This window comes from Phaethon lepturus, unplaced genomic scaffold, assembly GCF_000687285.1.
Source record: "Phaethon lepturus isolate BGI_N335 unplaced genomic scaffold, ASM68728v1 scaffold45125, whole genome shotgun sequence".
NCBI classification, from domain to species: domain Eukaryota; kingdom Metazoa; phylum Chordata; class Aves; order Phaethontiformes; family Phaethontidae; genus Phaethon; species Phaethon lepturus.
This window is the reverse complement of record NW_010539637.1, coordinates 29000-43403: the sequence shown is the minus strand read 5'-3', so window position 1 is coordinate 43403 and position 14404 is coordinate 29000. Positions and strand designations below refer to the sequence as shown.

Genomic DNA, 14404 nt, shown 5'->3' with positions numbered 1-14404 from the left:
TGCGGCTGCAGCAGTCCCTGCCCTGCCCTCGGTGCCCGGCAAGGCGCCCCACGGCCCACTTCATGCTGGCGCTCTGGAGGGTTTTAATCACGGTGCTTCCTTCGACTGCCTCATGACCCACGAGTGAAAGACTACCTGTCTGACTTTGGGTGTAATATGAAACTCGCTCTTGTAGCAAACCATGAGGAGAAAAAGTGGCATAAATTACCTGTTCTATATTTTATTAGTTATTTAGTCATTGTTGCTTGAGGGAACAATGGAAAGTAGTCTCTTGAGAGGGCTTGATTATGCTGTTTCTGACCCAGCTTTTCTTCAGGGGAAGGCCGCAGATTTTAAAATGTAACATTTGTTATGAAAAGGCACTTCCATATGTTAGGCTAGAAATACAGTTTGCTCAAGTCATGTGCCATGCTGTTTAAAACATTTAGAGATTGTGGCATATTGAAAGACTCATTTATCCTTACCCAAGCACTTACTGAATTTTGGAAAAAAACATATACAGAGCTACTCAGCTCTGTTTCCTTATGTTACTTTGTATTTAACCTTAATCATTGCACTGTCTAGGAATGGTAGGTGACACCACTGACATCTGTCAGATCAGTCTTACCTTTTCACTGAGAGTTGTGTGTGCTGTTTGTGGTGTGTTTTGATTTTTTTTTTTTTTTAGCTTTGTTTTGCTTTTTTTAAGGAGTGTACTGCTATATGCTGGGAGGGAGACTGTTTTTGATGAAAGGTATCTTGCAGTAGAGGTAGAAAATGGTGGGGTTTGAAATGATTCTTAGTCATCATGTATGTGAGCTCTTCCTGTTGATGATTCTGAAACTAAATTTGAAGACTGACATTGAATTTGTACTGTGTCTTATCAGAAGTGAAACACAGAATCAAAAGCAGATTTTTATGTGTTTATAGTTATGTTACAGTGTTACTAGAAAGAGAAAACCTCAGTATTCTTCATTAGTGTCCTCACAACCGATAATTATTCTACGAACTACAGTATCACCTGCCTGGGCGACTATAATGCCATATAAAGAAGTTGTCATTTTGTGAAGGCAAGTGTCCCCAAAGCATAGACTGGAGAAAATTTCTCATTATTTTTGCTCTCTGTGAGAATATGATGTCAGCAGGGCTGCAGAACTTCTACTATTCTTTTGCATATGCCTTTCCAGGTACAGCTTACAGTGTTTTTTAAGTCATCTAGCACAAGCAATCCTTACATTATTGAGTTGATGATTGTTATAAAGAACAAACTTAAATTGTGGTCAACAGCCTGGTCCAGAGAGATTAGAATGAATGTATCTCTGTTACCCATTCCTACTAAGTCATCCATCCCTGCTGTTGAAATTGGTTCTGTACTTGGTCTTCCCGTGTGTCTGAGATTTAGAATACTTGTTTTAGCTGGATGAGCTTGGGGTTGGCATTTTGTTCACTTCCTTGCACAGCTGCTGCTTGTGTGGATCTATGCCTGTACTAGCATTAAACTGGCTGGCTTGGTTAGTGTAGTTATGGTAACACTGAGTGCATGGAAGCTGTGATCCTAACTGGAATCACTGGTTAATATTAAGGCACCTATCCTATGCAGACCTCTGCCTTTCCTCAGCTGCACCGTTACCAGCATCTGCATCAGCTGGTTTAAAACCAGTTAGTACATCTACATGAGTTGTAGCCACAGCTGCAGTGTAGATAGATACTGATTTTGCTCAAGAATGGAGGGTTTTAACATGGTGAAGTTGTTCTAACAGCTGCTGGATTGATTGCCCTGTAGCTTATCTGAAAAATAAAGGGAAGATACCTTCTGTGAACAAAGTTCTAGCCTGGGTCAAGAACGTGGTGGGTTTTGAAGCTTCTTAGGAATTAAATATATAGCACTTGCATCACTTCCGTTTGTCTTGAAAGACTTCAGTGAGAAACATTCATGAATCCAAATCCACCTTAGTAGTTACTACTAAGAATCTGACTCTGTATGCAGACTTCTCACTGAGATAGTAAACTTATCATAGGAAAATAATTCTTTTTTGAAGACAAAATCATATTGCCCGTTCTTTGTGAATATTCTAAGCATTTAAAGGAAGGACTAAGTAGTTTGTGCAGTTTTACATGAGAATTTATTCACTGAAATCTTGCAAGTATTGAACCATTTTTATTTGTTGTGTTACCCCTAAAAGGCTTCTCTAGTCTGTGAAATTATTATCTTATCTATAGGATTTTACTGTAACACATTCATACAAAATGTTTTGGAGGAAGAAAACCCTCTTGTGATTGTAACTTGTAATTGAAGTTGTCTTCAATAACTGTAGTGTACATGTTTAAAAGGCCATTCATGTCTTTCCCCTGAAATTTCAGTGGTAGTTTGTATTTCACTGTAACATTAATACAAGATCTGTACAATATATCTTGAATAAAGTGACATCTGCTACTGCTGTTGTTTAGTTTCAGTGCAACTGTGCTTTTCCTGAAATGTAAATGAAGATTCATTCCTTGAAAGGGGAGTGGAATACGTTTTGGTTTGAATAGCTCTTGTAAGACAAAGTTGTTTCAAAGTTGACAATAAATTCTTTTCTTTTTTCTTTTCTCTCTTCTTTTTTTTTTTTTTTTTCCCCAGAAAGTGGACCATTATTGCAGTTGATTTTTGATGGGAAATACGAGGCAATATTTTCAAATTCAGCCATCCAGAATGTTTTCAGTGCATCTTCTGTGACAGAGGAGAACATTGACAGTTACTTGGAGAAACAGATTCTAGCATACCTGGACTGTTCTGCAGAGATTGATAATGTGGAAAGGTGGAAATTATTATTTGTTATATGGAAGATTAAGGGAGGCCATGTTTGATTTTTACAAAAGGCATTTTTTTTATTTTATAATATGTGACATAGGGCCTCCAAAATTATTGGTCTGACAGAAAAACATATTTCTTGGGTTGTTCCCCCCACTTCTGTGGGGCATCTGTTCATCATTACTGGTTCTTTCACTGGATAGTATTTGTGACATGAGGGTTTGTTGGAAACACTAGCTTTATTTACAGTGCTTATCTCTGAAGCTGCTGGTATAAAGAAGCCAACAAATGTAAATTCATGTTGCCGTGTGTCATCAAACGATTTATTAACAGTTTTCTCTGAAACATTGCATTACATTTATATGACTACTTGAAGTACCACGTAATGTTACTGTCTGAGCAATGCCTGTATTTCTAAGGCTGGTTCATAATAAGTTTGTTCTACTCTTCTTAATGTAAAATGAGTAAGGTATTACTCGTGAATGCTATTCATCAATTAATTATTTTCTTCACAAGACGTTCTCTGATAGACTCTCTCTAATCGTACTGCATATGCTAATTCTTGCTGTTAATGAGTCTGACTTTACTGTTTACAGTTTACTATGTAAATAATGAACACACTGAAATCTATCACACTAGGTATAGTAGAAGCAGGAAACTATTTATATATATGTGTGTGTATATATATTTGTTTGTTTTAAAAGGTGGGGGTGGGGGGAAGTTTTGCCAAAAGAAGAGCAAAAGATAAGAGAAGGTAAAGGGAAAACCAAAGTAAGAGGATGGTAATGTATTACCAGTAAATGTGGCTGAGTACAAATGCCTGTGTTCTGATATGGCAGACATAAAAATGAGTTTTTGCTAAAATACCAGAGAGAAATTAATAGTTGACACCTATAAATATTGAGCTAAGATTTGTTAGTGATCATAGTGTGTCAAATGCTTATCTTCTATTGTGGTACACAATATGATGCACTCCTGTTTTCTGAGTTGGAATGTTCAGAGGTTGCTCCCATGCATTTTTGTCTCTGGGTGTTTTGGGGTTTTTTTATTCTTTTTTTTTTGTGCTGTTGGTGTTAAATATTAGCTGGACTTTAAATGGTATCATACTCTAGAGAAATTTTTCAATATAGCAAGATTCTGTCATCTTGCAATAGTTTATTCTGAATAATGCAGCACGGAAAGAACGATTGGTCAGAGCTGGAAACAGACCCAGTCCAGATCTTAATAACTGCTTGAAATAATGTGTTACTGCTTGAAATACATGTTCCTGCTTTTATGAACCTTTCAGCTTCTTAAAGATAATCATAATCTATACCATGCACTCAGTAGTACTTTATACATATGCTGTCATGGTAATGTGTCCTCTTCTCCTGCTCCCCTAATGAGCTTTTATTGGTCTATGTGCCATTTATGGGACACTGCTGCTGTTGTCCTACTGCAGACAGCAAAGCATTTTGTTCCTCAGATGCTCATACTCCATCTCTTTGGTTTCTAAGGTTTTTCTTGTTCCCTCTACAACTCTAGGCGGCATTAGAAACCCTCTTGCCAAAAAATACGGAGGCAGATCTGCAGTATCTAGCCTTTCAGAAACAGACAGAGGGTTTTCTGCCTAGAATTACAGCCTGGAGTCTTACTCAAAATGAAAACGTGTAGTCTTCAAAATGTATCAGTGTCTCCAGAAACATTTTTTGTTTGTAGCAGTTAAGTGAATATTTCAAGCTGCATTAGTAATGCAGTAAAAAGCTTTGAAGATACTAGTGCTGAAGGAAGTAAGTTGTAACTTTCACTTGATAGAAAAGGTTCTAATGAAAGACAGTAGGTAGGCACTTGCATATAGCACTTAAATCTGTACCATGTTTGTGTCCAATCACTTTGTAGGTTAAAATGTGTTACATAGTTATTTTTCCTACCTGCAGGCCCTATGCCCTGTGACAGTCTTATGGAAGGAATTAATGCAACTTTTGCACACTGACCTTTCATTGCCTGTGATGAAAATGTTTTTGTCTAACTTTTTTTGTGGGTAAAATATCATTTTCTGCTGAGTGATTCAAAGGAAGCACAGCAAACCTCTAAGCTCAGAAAATTCAGTAAGACACTGGTTTCTTGTGATTTTTAGTAGATGGGCTTAGTTCTAATATATGCTTTTTTTCCTGAACTGAAAGTTGTAATTCTGGAGATTTAAAAAACTCAGTAGGAGTTTAATTCAATCGGAAACAGAAAGTTGGATGATGTTAGTCCTATTCTTTTAGCACAATATAAACACACTACAAAGTACTGTTTTATAATAGTATTAAAAGAACTCTTAAGCAGTTCTTTTTCTGAAGCTAAAACTGAGCAGCTTGAGGGCAAAACAGCTCAACATTTGGATCTAGATTATAATTTCTTTGGACATGGCCTGTAACTTTTTCCACTTTCAAATCCATGGTTCCATAAGGAAAATATTTAACTATATTTTACAATTTGCTGCAACTTTTTGTGTCATTTTAACTGCTTCCCTCCTTCCCCTGCCCCAGACATTTTTTCACTGTGGCACTTTTAACCTTTATGGCTTAAAAATGAAGTCTCAAAGAATTCCTTACAGTAAACTGATTGAATAAAAGATTTTTTTTTTTACTTTTTTTCTTGCTATTGCCGCTCACTTCAATGTTTAACAGTTATCTTCTACAGAAAATGTAGCTTCATAGCTGTATCTTAAGTCAGCAAATTGTAGAGGATGAAGCAATAGTATATGTGTTAACCATGTAGTGGGATAATGTCTTTTTTTTCCCTGAGCTCCACGTGAAAGAGGTTCATTCTTTGCGTGACATACAGTTTGATTCTAAAGACTGGAAGGAAGTAGTGTGCAGGACACAATAAAAAGATGAAATATTTTTGGAGAGATTGTTTCAAAAGAGCTTGAAGGTCTCTTATTATGTTTGATTCCAAAACCTAAAGGAACAAGGAAACGAGCATAAACACTTTTTTTTATTGACTACATATTTACTACTTTTACCTTAACATATAAATGAACACCAGATTTTCCAAAACAAATCCATACAATAAAGCTGGTTATGAATTCCCAACTTGAACACTGAATGGTGTTTCTGGTAATTCTCTTGGGGCATCTGATGGTTGGTTAACTGGTGTGCTATGTATATTGAAAAACAAAAATGAAGAAATTCTCGCTGCTTCTGCAGCTTGCTTTGATGCATATGAATTGAAAAAAATACCTATGCAGTGTCTAATTTTGCTTTGGCTTCTCTTCTGTATTTCAGGCTTCACTAAAAAGCCTAATCACATCTTAAGCATAGCCTGGCTATTTAATGTTTTCTCTTATATTTTGGTTCGAGCATTATATGCAAATCCATTGCTTTTTCAAATACAAATGCTCTGTTATTCTTTATTTTGAATTTGAGCAAGATTAGGTATAGCAGTATGAGTATTACAGTGGTGCATATATAAGCGTCTGATTTTACATCATGGATTGCAATCCTACTGGACTTGGTGTAAACAGTGTTTAAAAAAAAAAAGCAGCAAAACCACTATTCACATAGAAAAAGGAAGAACAAGATGAATGGATACAGACATATGTCTAAGGAACTAAACTGTATATCACCATAGTAAGTGGGACACTAGCAGCAGTCCCTCTTGCTTTTCAGGCAGCGCAGAAGAGCAGTTTTCAGGGAGCCTTTTGAGGGGGAGCATTTGCAGGTCTGCACAGTGAGTGTGAAGGGCAGTCAGGGAGAAAGAATTAAATTTTTTCTTTGGGGGGAAAGAAGTAGGGGATAGGCAAGGGAGGCTAGCATTTGCAGAGATTAGAGCTTGGAGTTGACTTTCTGATACAGAATGATAAGGAGACTGGGAGTTGGTCACGGATCTGAAAATGCGGAAAAAAATCACTTGGTGATGACAGATTAGCCAGTGGAAAGACAGTATCCCAGCCAAAGTAATGGAATTGGTTATCAGTTGTTGCAGAGGCCTTCTGCATGATTTATAACTATGTCAAGACTTCAAGCAAGTTTGCCTACCAGATAGATGTTGGTAATGTTAAAATAAACAAATAAAAACTAGAAATAATAGTGCACATGATAAATTAATGACAATGAGTCTTTGAAAGGCTGAAATGTATCTGTTAAATCGCAGTGCAGAGAAGGTTGATTATTCTGTGTTATCTTTCCTTTTAGAAGCTTTGAAACATAATTTATCCTAGGATAATTAGAAAATGTACATCTGTGGTTGTTTTGTGTGTAATGATAATAATTTAGTGTACAGTAATCATTAGTGCTTTGTGTTCTTGAGTTATTTTGATGTTTAATGGTAATCTTAGGTATGTATTCAAATAATATTTGCTGGTAGATAGTTACTGGCTGAATAATGACAGCTAGTAAATTTTACCTTGTCTTGTTCAACAAGAACTCTTTATACCAGTCCTTGTCTAACTCTCCAGAAGGTTCTGTTAATTTTTTTTTCCTCCAATCAAACATTCCTCACCCCTACTTTTTTCATTGTTCTACATCTTTTGTCACATTCTTGCCCACCAGCTGCTTGTTTGTGTGTGTCTTTTGTATGTGACTTTTTTTAGGGGTTGTATAACACTTTATCTTTTTGTTTCCATTTTGAGGACTCTTGCATCTTTAAGTCCCTGTTTTACAGAAGAAAAAAAAAAAATACTAGGTTTTTCCAATCCGGTTATGTTCCTTAACATACCAATTTTTATATCAAACCAGCACAATGAAAATGTTAACTTTTTGTAGGTAGGAGGCATGTTATAGTATGTGATAGGACCCTTGTTGTCATATGACTGATTATAACACAGTAAGGTTCTAAATCATCAAGGAATCAAAAAATAAACCAGAAGTTTGGGTAAATCTCCTAGAACTCTATACCTGATAAATTGACCATTACATTCTGAGGGATTTTGCCCTGCCTTCTGCAGGCCACGTAGATTGTTACTGTAGGTGCATAAAGAAGTTAACACCATAATGATGTTAGGTGATCTTAGTCTTGTAAATAAGTAAAATTTTACCATACTTAGTTTCAGGAATGAAACAAAGTCTCATAATTGCATCTTTAAATAAAATATAATTTAAATTAAAAAACATGACTGAATGAGATACTTTGGCAGCAAATGCTATCTGAATCAACTTGGAGATTATAGTTTGGAACTTTTTTGATGTTCATTTAATTGTTTTGTTATCAGGGAGTGAAAATAAACAGCTGTGTCAAAACAAACATACATGCTGGTTTTTAACATATGCTAACGCAATATGTTTTCTCTGAAAATGCTGAGGATTAGATGTATCATAAGAAAATACAACAACCGTGCAAAAGGCAAATATGGGATAATCTGCATCCTATGCTAATCTCCTTCTGACCTCTCATAGTTAGATACAGCCTTAATTTTTGAAACATATGAACTAGTTCTGCTTCCCAAATGTTTGTCATTAGTAATAACCACTATAAACAAACGTATCTGCAAGCCTTTTAGTTCCCCATGTGCGTTCTTGAATACTACATTCATTATATTTTCCTAACGAGTGATTTTTTTGAGGCTGAGGGTTTTGAATTAGTACAAATATTAATCAGATCTTGTAGCCTTAATTAAAAATGTAATATGTTGCTAATTGCTTTTCTTATCTATACTGCAGGCAGAGGCTGGTGTTTCTACTTGGTGTGGGCAGTTTGCAGCTCTTCGTTCAAAGCAATTGGACTGGGCCTCCTGTTCAGTTAAAGCTTCAGGACTTTTTGCCTCCTGCATTGTTACAGAAATTCTGTGAGGTATACTTGGATTTTAATAAGCTGTCCTTTCATAGTCACTGCTTTTCACAAATAACCATAACACACTGATTTATCAGAGAAGGCACGTCTGTGAGGTGCAGTGCTAGAACGAATTGCCTTTATCGTTGATCCTGCTGGCTTCTATTGCAAGCATCTTCAGCTATATCAATTTTATAAGCAGTGTCTTAAGGGTAGTTACTCTGTTTCTCTACTTAAGAGATTTCCTGATGGAGATGTTGGTTTTGGATGGGAAAGATTCATTTATTATATGGGAGCATTTACTCGAAGGGCATTTGCAGTCAATAAAGTTTTTATTTATTTATCTTGGGATGTGGTTTTGGCTGGGTCAAAGAAAGATATTTATAAATGGCTTAGAAACTTTCCCTCCTTAGGGCAAGGTAGAAACTGCGTATCTTGCAAATAGGAGAATATCTGGCAGATACTAAGAGAACAGTATATTTGGATGCTCAGTATTCTGTTAGGCTCATGGATGATGCCACGTGAATTGTAGTAGTGTAAGTACAAAAATGCTAATTCAAATAGAGCTTTTGGAAGAGGAGGGGAATGTAGGAGATAAAACTGAGGACTGTCAATTTTATGTACTTTGATTTTTTTTTAATGTAAATAAATAATCTTCATTTGTGAGACACATATATTGTTTCTCGTGGTAGTACCACGCTTCATCTCATGACTTTCCTGCACCTGTAGTCCAGAACAGCTTCTTGAGCATTGATTTTTTTCCTCTCAGAATTAAAACTATGGTAAAATACTGATTACTGCAGCATGTCAGGGAAGAATATATTACTAGTCTCTGCTAAGGCTAAATCTACACATGAGTTTGAATTTAGAATTTCACTGTGAATATGGTATAGGCCATGAGCAATATAAATGCTGTGAACTGTGAAGTGGGGGGAAGTTTGAGTATATGAAAAGTTTCACATAAAAGCATTGGATTTGTGTGCATTATTGTGGCATGTTTTTGCAAGAATTCCATAATCATAAAGTCCTGCCCTAGGTTAATTTGCAAGGTTGTATTTCTAAATAACTAATTCAGATGCAGTATCTCTCCCCTTTTTTAAATAGATGTTTATGAGTTTGATTTATCTTTTAGAGCTGACATGGTGTGTATATAGGCTTTTTTTTTTCCCAATTTTTGATACTAGAAATTCAAATCTCATCTTATGATGACTAAGGAACAAGTAACAGTGGAAACCAAGTGGACTAAACCTTCTAGGATGTGAAATGAGTTAGCGTAAATTTTACAGTATGCTATTTCCGAGGGGAAAATGAGTTCAATTTGCCTTTACATATAATAAAAAATAAAATTAAAACTCATTCTTCCATTCTCCTTATAAACAGAATATAATCTTTAAAATAATCTTATAATTTGTGAGTTCTGTTTACTGGAGAACTCTAATATACTGTATTAGTGTATATGTGCAGACTGCAGTCTAACACAGAGGCTGCAGCCCAAGGCGATAGTCACAGAATTGCTGTCATCGACAGAGTTCACAGACCTGTAAAATGCAATGTTCATAATTTCTATTAGCCATCTCTTTTATTGTCTGTCTTAATGGAAGAATGAGATACTAATTGCCTATTGAATAAGGGAATACATGTCTCCTGTTCAGTTTCTGTTATATTTCTGCTGTGGCTGTGAATGTAATGTGTTGGAAGATGTTTGCTTATGCAGAGGTGGTATTCCAGGAACTAAATTGGCAAGAGATTATGAACAGACTTGAGCATACGTGATATTTTCTAATGAGTACTGCATCATACTTTGATATTACCGCAAGATTTAGCTATTTTTGCATTCAGGTGGAAGAAGTTTACCTTTATATTACTGCTATCTGTATTATCATCTTCTGAAATGTTAGTGAGGTTTTTTCCAAGAGCACTAAATATTTATGTGCTAAAATATAATATCTGGTTCTCTTTATTAAGAGTCTTAATTCAAAAGCTTTTGTATGTTTTGAGTTCTCTTTATGTGCTTACTTTTCTTACCAAGGATTCTTAGTGTATAAACACTCTAAAAATTAACATCTCGGTAAACTGACATTTTTGTGTTTCCATTAATCCAGCTTTCTTGTCTTGCATACACAGATATTCAGAAAAAGTGGGTTAAAATATATCTCTAATTTTCTTCATCTGTTGTAATCTTCCATATTATGTCATCAAGACTGATACAATCCCTTTTTAAATAGACCTTCCATTTTTCAGGTTTTCAGACTAAAATGATCTTTTCCCATGTCAAGGTTAAAAAATTATGTCTTCATGTTTCTTTTAGCCTGCTCTAAGTAATATTGCTAACTTTCAGCCTTCAATGTCTCATTTACTTCAGGAATATTTTCAAAACTGTTACTCTTATTTTCAGAACACTTTATTGGATTAGTCTTAACTTTATGCTTTCGGGGTATATAACTGCTGCCATTTCTACAATCTGAAAGTTTCACCTCTAGGTCAGAGGCATAGTTTCATTTCTTCTCCCAGATAACTTCTGAATGCATCATTAATTTCTTACGAGTGCATTAAGACGGCATGAGACTATAATTAATTTCAGTGAAGAACAAATAAAATAGTCTTTTTAGATGAGTTGCTTGCAGGGGCCTCTTGGATGTCTTCCATGAACAATATTCATGAGTATGTGTACATTATTTCCCATCCCCCAAATTGATTCCAGCCTTCCTTGTAAATTACAGTTACATTCATGTACTCTATTAGGATTTCTTTTTATGTCCTACAGTACTGGCTTGTGCTTTTCTCTTTTGAGTCCACACATAAAAGTAGTTCAGTAATTTCTAAATTGAAAACCAGTTAGCATTTTAGTTATTAGGTGTCTTTCAGCTTTCTAAAATAACTTTGAGACTTTACCACACCAGTTAAATAGTCTGACTGATGCTACCTTAAGTTTTTTAATAAGTGAATTTTGTTAAAGGAAGATTTAAAAAGTACTGGATTTCAGTTAAAATGGATTAGCAGTTCTGGTTTAGAATTTGCTGGGATTAGACTAAAACAGTTTTAGTGAGCCAAGTGCTTATAGTAAGTGGGATATAGTAATAGGCTCCTTGTATCTTAAAGGACTGTCACTGTCTCTCTGCATGTAAGGGAATAAAAGGTACAGAATTACTGAAGTTGGAGAACATTTATCCTGCCTTAAGCTTCAGAGTTTCTGAGTATTGGCTCATAGAAATGAGTTTAGTATCTTCAGTAGATGAGCTGGACAAAACTGTGTAGTAGCTCTAATTAAGACCACTGATGACTGTAAGAATGTTGTGAGAATAAGCTACTTTAATTGTTTGTGTCTGATTTCATATTCACAAGTAGGAAATACTTGGTAACAGTGAGAAACTCCATCTGGAAGAAGATACCAATGTGTTAATTGGTAATACATATAAATAACTGTTATGAATCCTCCAAATACATGTATCCACAAGCTCCTGCTGGCCTTTTTGTAACTTCCAGGTTGATTCCAAATAATTAGTTTTAGAATGCGTTTGAATAGTTTTTTTTCTTTATACTTGTATTACTGCTTCCTTTATTCATTATTTGATCCTTTTGGTGGAAGAGACTGAAATATGACCACACTTCTATTGATATTGGTGGTTTTCATGAACATGGCTATCAACTGTCTCAAATCCAATATGATTTCCTACCCTTGTTAATTCAATTTTTTCGGAATCCATCTTTTTTCCCAGACCCAGATGCTCGGCTTCCATTAGCATAAACTAGCCAGAAAGAAGGAGTTGTATTTTAGGCTGACTGATGTGCTCTTTGAACACCAGTGACCAGCGAGATACAGGCTTTGAAGATTTTGCGAATTTCTCCCTCTATGGGGAATATAAGGAGGGATGCTAAGGCTAAATGTGGAGGCAGAGTCTTGTAAGCAGAGATAATCTGCTGAAGTAGCCTACAGTCTTGCCCTACATTCCCTTGCTATGAATATAGAAAGGAAGGGAGGTTCTTAATGCAGCCACTTGGAAAATACTCCCTTAAAAATGGAGCAAAGTTACCCTCATAGGGAATATGAACAAAAGCATTCATACGAAGTACTTCTTTGTGTAGCACTCTCAGGAAAAACTTGCTTATGCTCGCTCAGCTTTATTATCCTCAGTCTCCTATTCAGCTCTGCATGGATTATCTGTTGCTGTTTTGGATCGTGAAACTGGAGACAGCCTCCACTGCAATCTTACCTCCTTTGCAGAAAGTTGGAGACAAGCAGTTACAAACAAAACCAGTTTTTCCATCCCCTAAAGTCTAGAGTAAAGAGTGAATTCTGTTCCAAAGGACCAAATCTTTGGCTGGTAACCTCAGTACATCCTCCACTATTCTGGAAGATATATCACCTTAGCTTTGCCAAATGGCAAATTGTTGTGTGGTAGTCTTTGTGCTGTTTAAAATTTGAGAAGCTGAGTATATAAGGCTTCCTTATTTGATAGTTAATTTGTTTCTACACTCCCCCCCACCCTTTTGCTTTTTTTTTTTTAATTAAAAAGCCTCTTCCCAAGCCTTTAGTCTGGCTTTTTCTACCTTTGTGTATGTCTCCACTTACCTTTTTAAGATTTAGGGGTAGGGTTCAAGACTGAGAAAGAGCTGATGAAACATTAGGAAGGCTAGTTCAGAGCAGTCCCTTATACAAAAGTAAAAGCATGCCAAATGCTCACTTTGCCTCTAATCATTATCATTAGCCAGAAAAGAACATGAAGCCTGTAAACTAAAATTCTCATACTCTCTATTCTCAGAGCTCTTGAATGTGAATGACAGAAGTTTTTTTCCGATTATTATTGTCATTACTCAGATGGCAACAGTTGTGCTGGGAAATAAATACTTTTGAAATACTGTGAAACAGCCAGGAGTACTGTCCAGCTTGCAGCTGATTTAGGGCTTTAGTAGTAGCTACTTAACAGTAGCTGTAAAGTTACTGTCTGGAAGTTGAATACATAACAAGCTGTGTTGCAGAGATTAAAAACCATGTATTTAGAGTGAATTGAGCTTCATTTGTCTGTATTTAGCCCAGAGGTGGTCAAATGGAACCACCTGCAGGTGCAACAGAAACTGGATGATTACCTCAGATTTCTCAGTGTAGTAATTATCTAGTATATATTTCTGTGCTTTAAGAATATTATTCCTGAATAAAATAATTACACATTTTGATGGCAAATCTGGTGAAGAATGGAAAGACTCAACACTGTAACCTATGTTTACTAGGTCAGGAACATTGTGTTAGCAAGTCTTGGGTTTTGGCCATTTTGGGATATATAGGTCAAAAATGTCACATGAGATAGGTTCAACACTTTGAATATTTAAGTGTTTAGACGCAATAAGACAAGCTCAAAATTTCTTTTTATTCTTAGCCAATGCTTTGGGGACTTTTGTGGACCTGATTCCTAACTTTTCAGCCCTTGAAGCTGTAAAAACTTAAATGTTTACGTCTTTTATATGTAGCTGTTCTCTCATCTTAAAGACTACCTTAGGGCCGGAAATTCTCTTGTTAGAATTCTGCACTGACAGTGCAATCTTAGAGCAGAAGCTAGAAGAACGAATGTTGGTTTAGGCTTTCTCAGCTGACAGAAAAGGATGTCTGCTTTCCTATAAGGCATTTGCTACATGGAAAAGAACATGGATTTGTTAAAATAGAAAATAGCAGTTCTTTGGCTCTGAGACTTGTTGGCTTACTGTCAAGGCTGTGACATGTCATCATCTCTCCCTTCTCCCTCCCTCATTACATTCCCTGTAATGTTACATTAGCTGGACTGAGCTCTCCAGTGGAAGGATTTGAAATGTGAATTTGAGATTAATCAGTTGCTACAGTGCTTAAACAAGTGTAGATTACTATAACATTGCAAGGCTGTTTTGGAAAATGGTTCTGTAACAAAGCTT

General features: G+C 35.9%; 1 protein-coding gene across 1 annotated transcript in view; it reads left to right on the top strand.

Annotated features, from left to right (window-relative positions):
- Positions 1-2599: 2599 nt before the first annotated feature.
- The window catches only part of LOC104620833 (tetratricopeptide repeat protein 27-like), a gene marked incomplete at both ends in the record, with an annotated part of 32355 nt that continues 20550 nt past the window's right edge, over positions 2600-14404 (top strand). Inside the window, 2 exons of the mRNA XM_010287158.1 lie at positions 2600-2777; positions 8398-8527. Coding sequence (XP_010285460.1) covers positions 2600-2777; positions 8398-8527 — 308 coding nt within the window. The remainder of the gene's footprint in view (positions 2778-8397; positions 8528-14404) is intronic.